The 17,876-nt window shown below is 27.5% G+C and overlaps 1 protein-coding gene across 3 annotated transcripts in view; it reads left to right on the top strand.

The window, feature by feature from the left end:
- The window catches only part of Ttd14 (TRPL translocation defect 14), a 67,541-nt gene that overhangs the window by 3,393 nt on the left and 46,272 nt on the right, over positions 1–17,876 (top strand). For 2 of the 3 annotated variants that reach the window (XR_010576571.1, XM_065511462.1), the window contains exons 2-5: positions 3,900–3,967; positions 8,620–8,657; positions 8,755–8,792; positions 13,689–13,820. Coding sequence is in view for 2 of the 3 variants with exons in the window: in XM_065511462.1 (XP_065367534.1) it covers positions 3,900–3,967; positions 8,620–8,657; positions 8,755–8,792; positions 13,689–13,820 (276 nt within the window). In the remaining variant the exon portion in view is untranslated. The remainder of the gene's footprint in view (positions 1–3,899; positions 3,968–8,619; positions 8,658–8,754; positions 8,793–13,688; positions 13,821–17,876) is intronic. The other variant, XM_065511463.1, reaches the window with a different exon arrangement.

Below are 17,876 nucleotides of genomic sequence, written 5' to 3'. Positions count from 1 at the left end.
TCTCAACTCATACAACTACAAGATCTAAAAACTGTAGTGGTGTGAGTTTGCATTTCGCTGATTTAAATGCATGTACAAACCCGGGTTTTCCCCGTCCTTTTAAAAGGTTGCAGTAAGTGTGTTAATAACTCTTGGCCAGGTTCATATGTTTTTTACGATGGTCAAAATTGACATCCTAATGGCGACTACTGTTGCACTTATTTTCTGACCATTACGAGAACTAACTTTAAATTATTTAAATCCTAAAAAAGTTTCACCATTAACAATAAAACTTACAAATACAAACTAATCAAAAATTCAAATATATGTATGTATATAAATCATTAAGGTACCTGAATCCAATAAATAATAAATAAAATTCAATCTAAATGTATTGTTAGAATGTGAGAAAATTCGCAATTCAATTGGTAGGTAGTTCCAACATCGAGCTATTCTAATCAAAAACTATCTTTCAAATATTGAACATGATATCTAAGGATACGAATCTGAGGATTTCTAGATGACTGATTAAAAACAAAGGCCTATATAACGGCAAAGGCATTCCCAATCTCATCCGTTTGTAGAATAAAATCATGCAACGAAGCTTACTAAAATTTGGAAAATAACATTAACATATTCAGAATTATGATCGCAACTTTTAACTCCATACACAAAATCGAATTGACAATACGATTCAATTTCAACCTCTAACCCATGCATAAATTGAATTTACCACGAAGTTTGTGTATCGAGTTGAAGCCCTTAGAAAGGTCAAGCGAGACAAGAACGGCCATCCTATTATCATTAATGATATTTCTATTTGCATCAGTCATACTTAGTATAAACTAATCCTCATAAGCTCCAAAATCTAAAATCAAAATCTGTTCTTTAATCAAATGATCATCAGGACTGTTCACAACCTTCGATTTAAGCATGGGACCAACCAAAACAGTCTTCAACCCACTAGGAATTATAGATGTAATTTTTTGACTCAATTATTTTCTTAGGTGTTTATATATGTATTATATAGTTTTTCTTATCTAATTAATATGAATATATTTACTTTTTGAAACTTTAGTGAATTAAGTATGTATTTCTAAAAACAAAAAATAATTTTTATAATACTATTACTATATAACAATATGAATGTCGTTGTGCTATTATTTTGACCGCAGCTATATATCCAAAAAGTTATATTTTTTCACAATATTATTAAATATGTAATAAACACCTTAATAGTGTTAATGAGCGAAGTACATTGACGTTAGAAATGTGAAAAGCTACATGTGACTTGACTAAAAATTAAAAACCTGCAAATAAGAAAAATCCCTTTAAAATTATACAAAATTAAGCTGTTTAATTAGAACTAATATTAAAAAGTTCAATTAACAATTAAATGGTAAAACATTTGTTAATCGACAGATTTCTGTAACAAACAAAGACATTTTTATTTTTGTATTTATTAATTTTAATTACAATTTTGTTATTAATTCAGTGTTGTTTTTGGTTGTAAATTTTAGAATATCTGTAAGCCTTACATCTGTAAGCCTTACAGTAATGTTCAAATATCCGAATTCATGTATCTATTCTTATATTTCTTAATGTGTTGCATGCATTGAGAATATGTATTGTAGTTAGAGGTAATCGGCAAATTGCAAAATGACGATCGAATTGAAATATTAAAATTTAACTTAATTAACAAATTTTATCATCCTAACCACTTACTAACTCATACAATAAACTAAAAAAAACAACCAACCGATTTAAAAATTAAATAAACTCTTACCGATATATGGTATATGAGGAAATCTTTGAATTATACAAAACGAAGATCAACAAAAAAATGTTTCTTCATGGCTGCTAAACTAAAAAAAAATTCGTAGACCATCTTATCAAACACAAAAAGGAAACCACATCAGACATAATATATAGACGACTATACAAGGATACATCAATAAACAACTGGAAGATAATTTATACAGATGGTTCCAAAACAACACATGGTATTGTATTTGCAGTTGTCGAAGAAGACGGTACCCTAATAAATCACGGTATTTTAACTGAACCAGGAAGACGCCGAAGCTCAAGCTATATATGAATGTTTACAATTAAATAAAAAATATGATGATCAAATTATAATAGCTAGTCAAAGTGTTTTCTAATCCCTTCAAAATACAAAAGCAAAAAATTAAGTATAGGGTGTATGACTTAAAAATGCGGAATTTACAATAGATGACGTAGGTATCTTTTGAATTCGATTTTTGTTTTATATAAGTTATATATCATTTTGAAGGGTACATATCCGTAATTTATTCTCACTTGGTTATTGAATATTAAAGCGTAAACAACAAAGTTTTTTCTGCTTCGAAAATGATTTTTTTTAATTTGAAAAAAAGTGCCGCTGAAGCACTCCGAAGTTTTTGGTAAATGTGTTTCGATTCAACATGCGAGAAATGGTTTGTGCGGTGGAGATTTTGACACGGAAGACAAAGACCGCCCAGGCTAGCGAAAAAAGTTTGAATACCAAGAGTTGTAGGCATTACACCATGAAAATTGTTGTAAAACTCAACAAGAGCTTGCTACTCAAGCAGCAATTTCAAAACGTTAACAAATCGAACATAAATACATATTTTTATTTTCCCACACTTGGTCTAACGTAAAAATATCATTTTAAATATTTATGTACATATAAGTAAGTAATGGAGGAGGAAGACAGCTGAAAAACTGTCAATCAAAATAAAATTAATGATTTTAAAATATTTAAGTATTATGTATTTACTATATTTATTAACAAAAACTAATATAAAACTTAAGTGGGGTCAATTTTCCTAAGTGTATAAAAATCATAATAACGGCAGTGGTGGTAGTTCAGATTTGGATAAATAATAAAACAAATAAAAATGGCTTCAAAACCCTTACATTTGTTATACAATTTATTTGAAGTGATGCATGAAATCTATTTTTATTATATGGCTCATTTGCTGCAACAACGTCATAATTCAAAAAAGTCGTTTCGAGAAAAACGTCTTTGAATGTTTTATTACATTTTGCTATTTCTTAAATAAATTTTCAACAGATCATGCGATTGGAACTACTTTAGTTCCATGGCAATGCGCAACATTAGTCAAATTTGTGCATTGTTTTAATTTATAATTCTTTAATAGTTTTTTATACAATTATCTTGGAGGCAAAAAAAATATATTTTGGTAGAATTGGCGGATTTATGTAAAGTTGAATTTTTGTAAAATTCGAAACAAAAAAAAATGCGTTCATAATGCACTAAAATGTCATTAGCGGTATTCACTGTTAAGTGCGAATGGTCTAGCATCATTGCAAATGCAAAATTTTACCGTTATCCAATAACAAAATACACACAAAAACATTTACAATTTTGCATTTGCAATGATGCAATACCATTCGCACTTAATACTGAACTCCGCTATTGTATATTTTGACAAAGCAGTATTGCCACAAATTATTGCTTTGCCTTTTAAACAAACGAGTTTCTTTGCAGTGTTGCATTGCAAACAGCGTTTATGAAGTCAGGCATAGTTTGAATACAAGCTTCATGAATTTATAAAATAATTAATAAATGTACATATATTTGAAGTTTTATCGTGATTGTTCTTTGATAAATGTAATATTCTGTAAACAAAATTTATTCATACCCACCATTAAATTGCTATAATAAGTTGTACGCTTGTGATCACTACGTACAACTTCTGCAATTAAAGGGTTAATTAGATACATACACATACAAATATTTCAAAATTATTTTAATTCGTAGTCCATTTTTCAGAAATTTTAAATACTAAATTATGATGAATTTAGAAGGGATTATATGTTATGTAATTATGTAATTTTTAATTCATTATTTTCACGCTAATACAATTTAAACAATAATTTATTTTATGTTAAAGGTCCTTGTGGCGGAAAGACAACTGGACAGTCACGTTTATGTACTTTTTTTGAAAATCTGGGTTGGAAGGTAAGCATTTCATATATTGTATTAAATTATTTTTAGCATAATCAAAATTATTAAATTTACAGTTACTAAATATTTTACCTGAAAATTAAAATTTTTAACGAATAACCCTATATATCCTATATACTAATTAAATACTTTTGTTTTATTTTGTTGAATGGTATTCCTTTTGAAAATGTTTATAATATGGCATATGAAGATTTTAAAATAATAAAAAATAGTTTCAAATATTTTCTTCTAATAACACTAAAGACATTTGCATTTGTATACGCCAATATTTAAATAAGGTTAATCTGTTCGCATTAATAATTTTCTAAATCAACGAAACTCTGCCCTATAAACCATAGCTCTAAAATGGATTTTGACCTTGCGGAAATTCAAAAATATTTTGTAAGTAGTCCTACAATGTTTGTGTAAAACTTGCGAAAATAGATAAGTATTGTGAACCAGCATAATAATTCGGGACTTTTTTCAGCGTTCAATGGGCTACAAATTTCTATTAAATTTCTTAACACCTCAGAAGAAAAACTTTTGTAGGAGAACATTTTATTTAGTTATTCTTTGTATTTTAATATTTTTATGAATTTACTGTAAAATCAATAAAACTCATTATTCAAAATTATGAGGTACATACTTGTATTAAGTTAATATATAAATATAAAAACTCTCAAAAATATGTAAATTTATTCAAATATTGAGGAAATTCGGTATTTATAAATTTATCCACTTTTTCCGGAAACGATCCTATTAAAGATTTTATAGTTGCTTCCGTTAATCCATTTACGCTTAAAATCGGACATGTACTAGAATACCTTCCCTGTGTTCTTTAATTCAAGTGCCCGGAAGTTGTGAAAAATCTGCCAGTTCATAAATTTCATCATCCATCACACAACAGGTGTATTCTTTTCATAAAATTGTATCTATACTTTTTTGCTCGTTCTTTTGCATCTACATAAGTTTTTTAACGCATTGCGATCTGGAACTTTCTGAACTTTATACGACCTCAACCCAGCATTAGCTTTGGCTCTGCGCACCAGAGAATTTAACTTTAAGAGCTGCTTTTCTGATAGAATGTTCAAGTTCCTTTCAATGTTCAAGTCTTCCTTATACTGTTTAATGGCTTTTGAACAAGTGTAACGATGAACCTTCAGATCTTTTGCTATTTATTTTAAAGTTCATATTGGAAGTTTTAAATATTTTGTCACGTGAATACTTTTGTTCGGTGAACATTTTAACCGAAATAACAGTTGAAAATTAATGATTTAGAAATGATATTATCTGACATATTTTTAAAAGCTAACTTGATTAAAAAAAATAATTTGTTGGACCAAGAATATGTTTTGGCTGGAATAGTGTGTATACGTTTTTTTTTGATTCACTCTATACAAATACAAAAGTTGTTAGTGTTATAAGCAGTGTTTTATGCGCATAAAATATGCACTTAAAAACGAAAAATATGCTCTTAAAATATAAAAAATATGCACTTAAAAATAGTTGGCTATTGTTTGATTTCAATGTTTTATTAAAAATAATATAAGTAAATAAAAATTTGTTTAGTAATTAGATAGTTGCATAATATTATAGGGAGAGGATATTAAGAATTTCTCGAAATGTTTCTATTCTACATAAAGCTTTAAAATCTTTATCATTTGAATTATGTTTCAAAATCGCTATAGACAGCGTTTGTAATTGTTTGGTAAAAAATTGCAGTGGATTTTGGAGCACTTATCATATATGAAGATTAACATCTAAATTTGACTTCCAAAATTTAAACAGAATTATCAAAAAGCCTTACAATAGTGAAATGATTTGTTTTCTTTAAAACTACGGAAAAATAAAAAAACCTTTTTTGCATTTTTATTATTGGAACTCAAAATACAGTGACATTTCCTATGTTTCTTCCTTTCTCATCAATTGATGTTTTTTTTTATTGATTTCCTAACATCTTTGTTACAATTTGTAACAAACGTGATATTTTCGATATTTTTGAACATGATATTTTGGATGGATCTTAATATTCTGAACATTTGCTGAAAAGTTGTTTAATTTTACATTAGTGGTAAACTTTTAATGCCCAGCCATAACTGTCTCACGCAACCTTAAGTTTTTTTTTTAAATGTATCCAACATTTTGTTAAGAAGTTGCCCATTTTCTTTTCTTTTGTTTTAATTTTTTATGTATTTTTTTCTATTTGGTAAATTTTGATATTTGTGTGTGAATATTTTTAATTTAATTCAAATATATGGAAACTAAGATCCCTTAAGTCAATGAAAATTTAATGAAGATAAGTCGATTATGGGTACTGTATTTTTTTTCTTTAAGTAGCTTAGGCGAATTTTCATTGGACCTTAACAAAATTGTAAAATATAGAAATGAAAAATTACAATACAAGCAATAAAATTATATTTAGAAAACAAAATAATGGAAATAAAGAAAATATGCAACAAAAATATGCAGTTATGATTTAAATATGCAAAAATATGCTATAAAACGCAAAATATGCAAAAATATGCAGTAAAGAGCAAAATATGCAAAAATATGCACTAACAAATCGATGCCAAAATTCTTATAATTGTCTGAAACGGATAAATAACTAACTCATATATTTATACGACGCACAGCAAAAAATATGATATTGCATATTTTTGGTTGCCCTGGTTATAAGAAAGAAATTTTTGAAAATATTTTCGTATTTTAGTTTCTTCATATGCTTTTACAGATACAACAATTTGAGTATTAAATCATACATATGGGCAATTCCATATCATCGTACGTGACATTTGTACGCCTATAGAGTGGAATAGATTTTGCAAAAATAAGAGTATCTGAAAAATAAAAATAACGAAATATTTTTCCTTTACAATCCTTCATATTTAAATAAAAACAATCTTTGGATGATTTTATAATAAATAAAATTTAATATCGTACGTGACATACCGTACGTGACAGTTTTTTCTCTTATAATAAAACAATATATATTATGTAAATATATGTATACAAAAACTAAAAAAGTGAATAGAAAATATACATTCGGTTTCAATAAACAATTTGACAATAGCAATAAAAAAACAATCAGAAGCAAATTCATTTCATTCTACAAGCTAATTGGGAGCCTAGTTTTCTAGCCTAGCAATTTTAGCCTAAAACATACCTAAAACATTAAAATATTAAATATAATCTGTTTAAACTATTATTCTTGTCTTTAAAATGTTGAATGTGATCTAAATACTTTCACATACAGTGAGTGTCACTCAAAATCGTACAACATATTTTTTTTTTAAATATTATGAAATTATACAGGCAATAATAGGTGAATATATAAAAAATTAAAAGTCATTTTATTAATTGGAACAAAAAATATGTATTTCAACAAAAAAGTTAACAAAACCTCATTTCGTTAAAAAAATATTGATGAAAATTAAAGAACATCACAAAATTCATATTTCATTTAAATTCGTAAAATTATATTAAATTATAATTAAAACTTTAAAAATGAAAACAAATTTTAATATTAAATAATCCTAATACTTTGTAGGGTATCATTTGCTATTTTTTAGTGCCTTTACGATTTTAAATGAAGCGTTGATATTCTGGGCACTGACAGTCTTACCCAATTTTTTTATTTGTGGATAAGGGCAATTAAAATTATACCCAATTTTCTGATAGGTAATAGCACACACAATATAATAATAGCATTTTAAAATATTTCCAAAACATCATCTTTCTAAAACTAATGAATAAAATTTGACTACGATGGTGTACGATTTTAAGTGACATTCACTGTAGTAACATTTTATTATTTTCTTCTATTCAAATCATCTTGAAAAAAGTTTCATGGGTTTTTGTGTTTTCAGTCGTGGTAGCGATTCTCGTGGAATTGCCCATAGCCATATTATAAATACATATTTTCCAAAGGAATAACTTTCAATTAATTTCGAACAACATAGCACAAAAGTCCTTAGTATGGACAAAACTATATGGGGTGATTGGTTAAAAATTAAAAATTCCATCCTAAAAGTTACATTTTTCAAAACAGTTTTTTTTTTTTAATTCCAAAATTATTTCAGATATTCGGCTTATAATGTCAAATTTATGACGTGAATTACATTCGCCCTTATCGCGAATCAATATTTCACATGTTGTGACATTTTTAGATGGAATTTTGTAAACAATAACAGCTGTTACGAACAAAATCAACTATTGTAAATGAAAAGTTCACGATAGCAATTTTCCCTTCGAGGGAAATGGATATTTCATGGGAACATAAATTCCACATGTTTTTCACAATAGGGGTGATTCTAATCATAGATTTTTATTATTAATCAGTTATTTAGCAATATTTTTGTTAAGTTTTGTAAATATTCACTTGGCATTTAAAAAAAATTAAATGTACATAGTTATACTTTTAGATGAGTCAGAAACTTAAATATTAACCCCCATATGCATAAACAGTTTATAAATTTATCAAAGGTTTATGAAACAGATTTTGTATGGAAATTTTGTTTTATAAACCTTTGATAAATTTATAAACTGTTTATGCATATGGGGGTAAAGCCCTAGTAAATTAATAACACACTACAAACTTGTTTATATAATATGAAACTTAATTTTGGAAATATAATTAATATTAAATCAATATTTATAAATATTTTCAGGTATTTCGTGTGCCTGAAACTGCAACTGTACTTCTCAGGTAAATATAGTGCATACTTACATTATTTATTAATATTTTTCGAACATTTAATGTATTATTGTAACAAATCTATTGTGTTCTTTTCATTTTCGTTTAGTGGAGGAGTTAAATTTTCAGATCTGACAGAGAAAGAAGGTAATATTTTGAACATTGTTTTATTTTGAATATATTGTAAAAAGATTAACAGTGAATTTTTGTAAGCAAATTTTTTTAAGAGCAGTCAACCCAATAATATTCTATTAATTGAATTGTTTGATATTTATTAATATTTTAGAGGTTAATTGTTGATATACATTGTTAATTTAATGTACATCAACAACAATTAATAAGTATAATCTGATAATAATTTTATTGCATTTCGTGTTTTGTTACCATGTAAAAAACACATTTTCTTTGTGAGACAAAAACAAATTACATACAAAGTATTTGCCGATAATAAACTTGTAGACAATTTACATTTTCTATTTGGTAGTTTGTCAAAAAAGTATATTTTAAACTTGTCGTTTTGCGTGTTTGTAAACCATTTTACTAATCAAGACAATATAGTATATAGGTATATACTTAAATATAGCTACACAGTAAAACACGTTTATAACAAATACTCCATTATTAGAAACCTATTTTAAAGTCCTGACGTTTTGGTAATTATTTTCATACAAAAAAACGTACGCTTTCATATTGCCCACGTATAAAATTCCATACAATGTTCTGTGTCGATAAAATATGAAAACATTCAGCTATGGTTGAAAATATTAAAATACTTAAAGTAATCTAGTAAAAAGAAAGAGCATATTTGTAAAGAATATGGCATAACTAAATAATTTCTTACCGTTTATAACGGAATATGATTTTTTTCTTCTGTTGAACCATGTTGAAAATGGTAGTTTTACCGATTCCTCACTTACTTTCATGGATAACTCCGAGACTAGCGTTGCAAGCTCTGTTTTTATGTTTTATCAAAGTGCTCAGGACTCACTTACATTGACCGTGTGACCTTCCAGAGCCTTTGAATTAAGTTGAATTAAACAAGTCACAATTTTGTACCCTTGCGAATTTGCAAAATGTTGCACAAACACAACAAGTAGACATACAAAAATATTAATAATTATAATGGAATTAAAAAAAAATATTTTTATTTATTAACATTGTAACAGCAGACTTATTTCATTGAAAATTACCTAAAAACTTCACAACATAATGAGCTAAATTATAATTTAACAAAGATAATGTTAAATATTTATGGACAGCAAATGTATGAATGCCTATTTGACCACAATGTTCCCTCATATGTTCAAAGCGATGATGATGATGTTTGTGAAATACAAATGAAACAAAATTTAAACATTTAAAATCAAATCGTTTTAAGCGGAAATTAGCTTTATTGAAGCAAGTAGGAATCGAATAAAAAATTTAGATTTTCTTTATAATGCTTTACTAACGATAAAGCCAACATCTGCGGAAAGCTAAAGAGTTTTCTCGTTGTGTGAAAACTGTGCCATTAGTTATTTTGAAAAATCATTTTTAAAAAAAATTAGTTCTATGATGAACTATAACATTATTTCAATGAAATAATACTTAATTTAATAATAACAAATGATCTCCATATATTATTCCAACCAATTTTTGTTTTATGTTAGGACAATTGAACTGTAATGTATTGCTTTTCTTTCTTTTTTAATGGAATGACTCAATTTTATAAAATAACTAGCTGTTGTTAGTTCTTCAAGTTTCTCCAAAAAGGTCTCTTATTAAGAAAAATGAGAAATAAAAAGGATTTTTCTTTACAAACCATATCCTCAAAATTTTGAATCGAAAAAAAAATCAGGCAAATCGCTCCAGCCGTCCTCACGTGATGCGATTACATACATGGATCACTTCATTTATATATACACATCTGCTCAAAATAATAGATACACCAAAATTTATTTTTTAAAAACGAAAAAAAATAATGGTATATTGTAAAATTATAAAAAAAATTCAGTCGATTTTTATTTATAGTTAAAAGGAGAGTAAAAAACAAAAACAAAATATTTCATAATTAATAATAAATATTATAAAGTAAATTAAATTTCTTAAATTTCGAAAAATTTGGTGCTCATAAGCTAATAAAGCTAATAAATTTTATCTTAAAAAAATTAGTTTTTTATTAAAGTAAAGCTAGTATCCAGTATATCCACCTTTGTTTTGTAAAACTTTCTCCACTCTTCTGGGCATACTGGATATCAAGTTCTGACACTTCTCCAATGGAATCTCGTACCATATTTTTTGCGTTTTCTCCCATAAATCGTCTTTATTTTTGAAAACTTCCTTCGAAAGCCTTATCTTTAATTCACTCCACAAGTTTTCTATTGGGTTTAAATCAGGGGATTGGCTGGGCCAGATTAAAACAGGTACGTTATTCTCCAAGAACCAGTTTTTAACTAATCTTGAACTATGTTTTGGGTCGTTGTCCTGCTGGAATGTCCATATTAATGGCATATTTTCCGATGCATATGGAAGCATTACGTTTTCCAATATGTCTCTATACCCACTAGCATTCATGGTATCTTCTATTCGGAATATCGGACCAACACCATTCCATGAAAAGCAACCCCAAACCATTATGTTTCCCCCGCCATGTTTTACCGTCTTTTTTGTAAATTTAACGTGGAATTCTTTTCCTTTTGGTCGGCGTACATTTCTTTGGCAGTCGTTTCCAAACAAATTTATTTTTGTTTCGTCGCTCCATAAAATATTTCTCCATTTTTTTTCGCCTTCACACCCGGACCATTGTAAGTGCTCTTTAGCAAATTCTAATCTGGTCTTGATATTTTTTTGGCGCATTAGTGGCACTTTTCTGGCAATTCTTCCCGGCAATTTAGCTTGTAAAAGACGACGACGAACTGTTTGTGGACTGATTTCGTTACATAGCTCCGCAGAAATAGCTTTCGATGATATGAAAGGGTCTTTTTTAACCATAAGGACGATCCGCCTATCTGTTTCTGGACTGGTTTTCTTTGGTCTACCGCGAGTTTCTCTTTTTTGTTTTTTAGATAAAGCATTTTGGACAAAATGTAAAGATCTTCCTATGCTCTTTGCTATTTCCCGTAATGATTTTCCTTGATTTCTCATCGTTTGAACAATTTTTTTCTCATCTTCGGTACAATGATGATTTCGTCCCATTTTCTTCAAAAGAGTCCTATTTTTTATAAAATTGTTGCTAAAATTTAAATTATACTTACTGTTTCACTTAAATAGGAACAAAAAAATTGCACAAAAAAAAAATTGTATATAAACAAATTACAAATTACTGATGTGTATCTATTTTTATGAGCAAATAATTTTTTGTAATTCAAATAAATTCGTTTTTAAAAATCAACATGAAAGCAAATAGTTGCCAGATTTTTGACTGACATGACATTGCCAGATAGAAATTTTAATAATATGATGTATTCTTAACGCTTGCGAGGAAATTTTCAATGTTACCGCCATTTAAATTTTTTCCAATTAGGTGTATCTATTATTTTGAGCAGATGTGTATATATAGATTTCTTTTTTACTTTTTTTTCTAGTTGTTAAAAAAATTCCGGGAATCCCGGTAAATTAAATTTTTTTATTCCCGTTTCCTGGGAAATAAAATTATCCCAAACTATATATTATAAGCCCAAACCCTAATTGTAACCCATTCATTGTATTCATATAAAATACTGCAATTTCGGATTATTAGATAATTTTTTCCCAAATTTTCATATAAGCCTACTTATTATGGTGCCCATATGATAAAGTAATTTGAAATAATTTGTTACTATATAGGTTTTTAGTACAAAGTGGAATATTCTTTATATTGAATTATTTCTGCTCTTCTAGATTGGAACCAACTGACCACTGTAGCTTGACATCAGTCTCCTCGAATGATCTTTCACATGAGAGTTAAAAATATGCCATTCCAGAACCCAAAATTGTTTCTTGTCCAACCATGACTAAAATAGGGGATTTGAATGCTTAGGGATAGTAAACTACTGAATTGTCCATGACAGTGGCAATTCGTCGAAATATTTTCCAATTTAGGAGTGCAGAATAAAATCACTACAAAGAATATCCCATTAAGTACTAAAAACCAATTAAAACTATTTTAATTTTAATTGAAATAAATTTATTATGTGGACATCCAAAACCTTGATAGAAAGACAATTTTCTCTAGAAGATAAGATTTTTTTCAAATGTTTAGAAAATATTATTTAAATAGGGATTTATTTAAGATATCAAAAAAGTACCATTATTTACCCAATTTTACAACTTTTAACAGATTTTCGGCAAGGGTTATATTTATCCGATTGCACTTAAATTTAGCAATAGTTAGTTTTAGCTACTAATGAACAAAATAAGACACATCCAAAGCAAATCTATTTTTTAAATGCATGTCTAATTAATGTACATATTTTAAAGTTTGTGAAAAATGAAATGTTAAATAATATAGCCTCCGTAATACAAATAATAATTTCCATTGTCATGAATGAATTAAAATTTTGTATTTTCATTCATTGGTACCATCCATAAGTGTGTATGTGTAAATATGGTCATAGTTAATTCCAAAGTTAAAGAATGATTTGGCATTTCCAGACACAAATGTATGTACATACATGTAGAGGGCCACGCGATCATTTTTCTTATATAAAAACTAATTGTTTTTAGTGAAAATATCATAAAATAAACTTGAAATGGTTTTAGTTAATTTTAATGACGATAATTTTATATATGTACATATGAATGTACATACATTTAAATATGTATTTTTGATAATAAAATGCAGAAGTATTAGTGCGCTACATTTAGGTTTTTGCATTAGCATTAAAACAAAACAAAAGAAAAAAAGTAAATAAATTTCTTGTCACATGTTTCGTATACAATCATATGCCATAAGTATATTTATTCATGCCTACATTAATTTAATTTTTTGATAATGTACATACATATGCATGTACATATTTTTATTGTTATTATTTGTCTTTATTTAAAATTTAATGGTAAATACCTTTATGTACGAGTATTCAGCACCACCAACACCATCCACATTTAAGTATAAAAATCTTCCCTTTGCCGCTCCGGAACATAGTCTTATCGATTTGACCGCATCCTGTCCACGTTGCTTGGCGAATGCTGCCTCTAAGCCCAATGGCAGCGAAGGTGAGTGTGTTTACGCTCTCTTTTTGGAAGAATGACCTTTATTAATTGATATTATTTGCATTGTTTTCCCGAATTTATGTGTAATTCAAATGTTTTTGAATTCGAACATTTCAATTCCATTTTGCATTTGCATTGGGTATTTAATTGTCAGAAATTTCACTTCATTCAATAACATCATCACGTGCCATTGCTTAAAATAGATTCAGATAAAACATTCAATTTAATAGTTCACATCATAGAGAAATACATATAGAGCGGAAAATAGAAAAAACCTCAAACAAAAAATTTACTCAAAATAATCACACGAGTGTACGAGTGTTGTTTTTGTTTTCACATAGTTTTATTTACTAAAACATTCTCACAACTTAGGTTTTTGACAACTGAGTTAGGTCTTTGAAAGGAGAGTTTCTGATCTATGTGTATTTATCTATGGTTTGCATGGTGTTAAAAGTCATATATACAAACATATCTAACTAACATTTGTAATCATGTAATTTTTTAAATGTTTTATATTGCTTCTGCTTACAAATCAAATTAGTAACATACAAAATTGTGCAATTTATACGAAATTCTTTCAAATTATTGGAAACCGCTATAGTTTATTCAACTTTTTGAATTTACATACATATACTGGTATTTAAATGAAACTACTTATTAATTATTGGAAACTGCTATAGTTTATTCAACTTTTTGAATTTACATACAAATACTGGTATTTAAATGAAGCTACTTATATACATAAATTAAAATAAGCAAAAAAGTAGTTTAAGCAGGGGTTCAAATGATGACGAAGTGGTTCTATTTAGGCGATTTTTACATTGGCATGTCATTGGAGATCATGTATTTTAGAGTTTCCAAAAAACCGACAAATTTCAAAACCGCAGTTTCGGTTTTGTAATAATTTATTAAATATTAAGAGCTATAGAAAAAAATCACTCAGCATTCATAATGCTGAGTGGGAATACAAAATGTGGGTCTTTATGCTACTTTTTTATTCTAATAATACGCTTCGAATGAGCCAAAATCCACATTGCAATGAATCAATAAAGATGATACTAGAGACATGTTATCTAGAATTAGTATTAATTCACAAATGGAGACTTAATAGTACTATTTCTTCTTATTCCATACTTTTGTTACAAAAATATTGCATTCTTTTTCTTAAATTAAATAAATAAACATTCATTTGAAGTTTAATTATAAGGAAATACTTTTAAATTAGTTTATATTATTCTTTATTAACAGGTTTCATTGCCTAGACTGCAATAGGTAGCCTGCTACTTCATCTAAAACAATTGTTGTAATACAATTAATAAATTTAAAGAAATCTTAAGATATTTTTACATTTGTTCAATTCACAACTGACGTTGTACAGTCGTATGAGTTATAAGTCGTCTGATTCTACAATAGTTGTACAAATGTTGTTGATAATTTCTATATAAATATTTTGTACAACACCTACAACATTTTTACATATGTTTTTCGAATGTTGTATGAAAAAGTTTATATTTATATGTACATTAGATTTCGTTTCTGAGCAGGTTACTTCATTTGATTTTCGGGTATCATCATTTTTATGAAGGTTTTTGCTCAAATAAAAATAATGACGTCCTTTTTTTTGGAAAATTGTCACTCCTTGTGGTGGTTCAACGCACCTAAAGACGCGCATTTTGAGCTCATTTTTCTGTAGAGCAAAAACGGTTGAATATATTGCAAATTCTATTTCACCAGTCGATTGTGCATCAAAAACTAATACAATTGATGTCTTTTGAATCCTTAAAAATATTTCCAAAAACCCACAACAGGGGGCGCAAATTTCATAAACAAAATAAAAAAAAGTATTTTAGATTTTTTAAATATACACGATGAAAGGCCATTTTAAGCTTATCAAAATGGTACCAATATTTCCTTTCTATCACAATCCGTTAAAAAGTTATGTAGCTTTAAAACTGTTTTGTTAAGGCAAGCTAATAATATAATAATAGTGATAGAAAGGAAATATTGGTGCCGTTTTGCTAAGCTTAAAATGGCTTTTCATCGAGCATGTTTAAAAAAACTAAAAGGCCTTTTTTTATTTTTTTTATGAGATTTGCGCCCCCTGTTGTGGGTTTTTGGAACTATTTTTAAGGATTCAAAAAACATTTGTATTAATTTTTGATTCAGAATCGACTGGTGAAATCAGATTTGCAATATATTCAACCGTTTTTGCTCTACAGAAAAATGTGCTCAAAATGCGCGTCTTTAGGTGCGTTGAACCACCACAAGGAGTGAAAATTTTCCAAAAAAAAGGACGCCATTATTTTTATTTCCGCAAAAACCTTTAGAAAAATTATGATACCAGCAAATCAATTTTTTTAAATTAACTCTAATGTACATAAACAAAAAAAAATTTGTTAATTTTAGTGTAAAATAACAACCAAACGGTAACACTGAAATCAGTCATTCCCACGACAGCCGGTTCTACGCACCGGAATGACCCGAGTTCACTCGGCCAAGGGCTGTCAACTCAGCAAACACTGCTGCTACGACAACAACAACAACAACTGAAATCAGTTGATTTATTTAATTTATGAAAAACGATAATTTGTTGTAAATATTTGTCAATTTTTTGCATTTTTACAAAATTCAGACATTAGTTTGCTATTGTTCGCTGAACTATTAATTTTACATCAAAACATTAATAGACTCTGGAATGTTTTGTTTTGATCTGTTTCTTTTTGCATTTTCAAGGCTTGACAAGGTGTTTTTGCTAAATCTGTGTTCACAACCACAAAAGTTGTATCATACAACGTACAACATACAACTACGTTGTGAACTGGACAATTGATTGGTTTTTAGATTGAAAATTGGATGAAAAAGTTTATTTTTCATTTCAAAATTATGAATTTTTCTACTGAAAATATATTAAAAGTAAAAATCGAAGAATAATTGTCGGTTTCGGTTAAAACCGAACACGAAACACTAATGTATTTATGTGAGTATTTAAATATATGGCTCTTTATTTGAATGATTGCATAGAACTAATGCACGTTCGGTGAATTGAATAAGTTTTTTCACTGGCGAAACACATTTATTGTTATATGTATTTGGAAAGATATTTTAATCGTATTTTTATAAAAGTCAAATGTACAAAATAAAACATAAGTATATTTAATTTCTTATTAATTTCAGTATATAATTCAAAAACACATCAATCTCAAATAATTTTATATAATTTGAATTCCCAGATCATATTTAAAAACTGTTGTTGGATGATGTATTTAAGAGCTTCATTATTGACGAATTTATAATGGCATTTAGAATGAATTGTAATTGCTTAAGATGTCGTGAAAATGACATCCAATTTCAACTACTTCCAAATTTTTTTGGTGAATAACTTTGTAAATTGCATAATGTATTTCCAATTTAAATTTCATCTCATTAATTCTGATATAGCTGTATATTAGAGAGACAGACTTCAAAGAGTGCCGGGTGGAAATAATTAATTTCCCCTTGTAAATGCACGGGTTGCCCTTCTTAGAAAAAGCTAAAAAAAAATTATTTTAGGTCATTACGAAACTTTTCAGGGGTACCGTGTCAACATTTCAAAAAATTCAATTCTAAGGGACACTCTAATATGTATGTAGTATATGTGATTTCAAATTAATTGTTCTTTATTCTATTTCGTAACAAGTTAATTCTATCTTTCATTTGAATACTTGTATGGTTACTTAATACATGGTAATATTGTAAACATTGTGAAAATTTGATTTTAAAAATATTCCCGAAACTACAAAATAAATAATACTACGACGCATTAAAAAATGTTTTGAATAAATCATGCTTACGTCAAAATATAAATACTTTAGATATATAAATTAGGGATGTTGCGAATATCAGTTTAGCAAATGCGAATAACAAATATTTTTTGAGAATGTAAATAGAATAATCAAAGGGAAATATAGAATTTAGATACTAGAAAAAAAAACATACAATTTAAAATTATGTTATAATACTACCTAATACTTAAATGCTAAACAAAACAACTTAAAATGCTAAAAGTTTACGTTTTCTAAA

The sequence above is a fragment of the Calliphora vicina genome, chromosome 5 (genome assembly GCF_958450345.1).
Source record: "Calliphora vicina chromosome 5, idCalVici1.1, whole genome shotgun sequence".
Lineage (NCBI taxonomy): Eukaryota > Metazoa > Arthropoda > Insecta > Diptera > Calliphoridae > Calliphora > Calliphora vicina.
The sequence above is the reverse complement of the archived record's forward strand: the minus strand, read 5'-3'. Positions and strand labels throughout refer to the sequence as shown.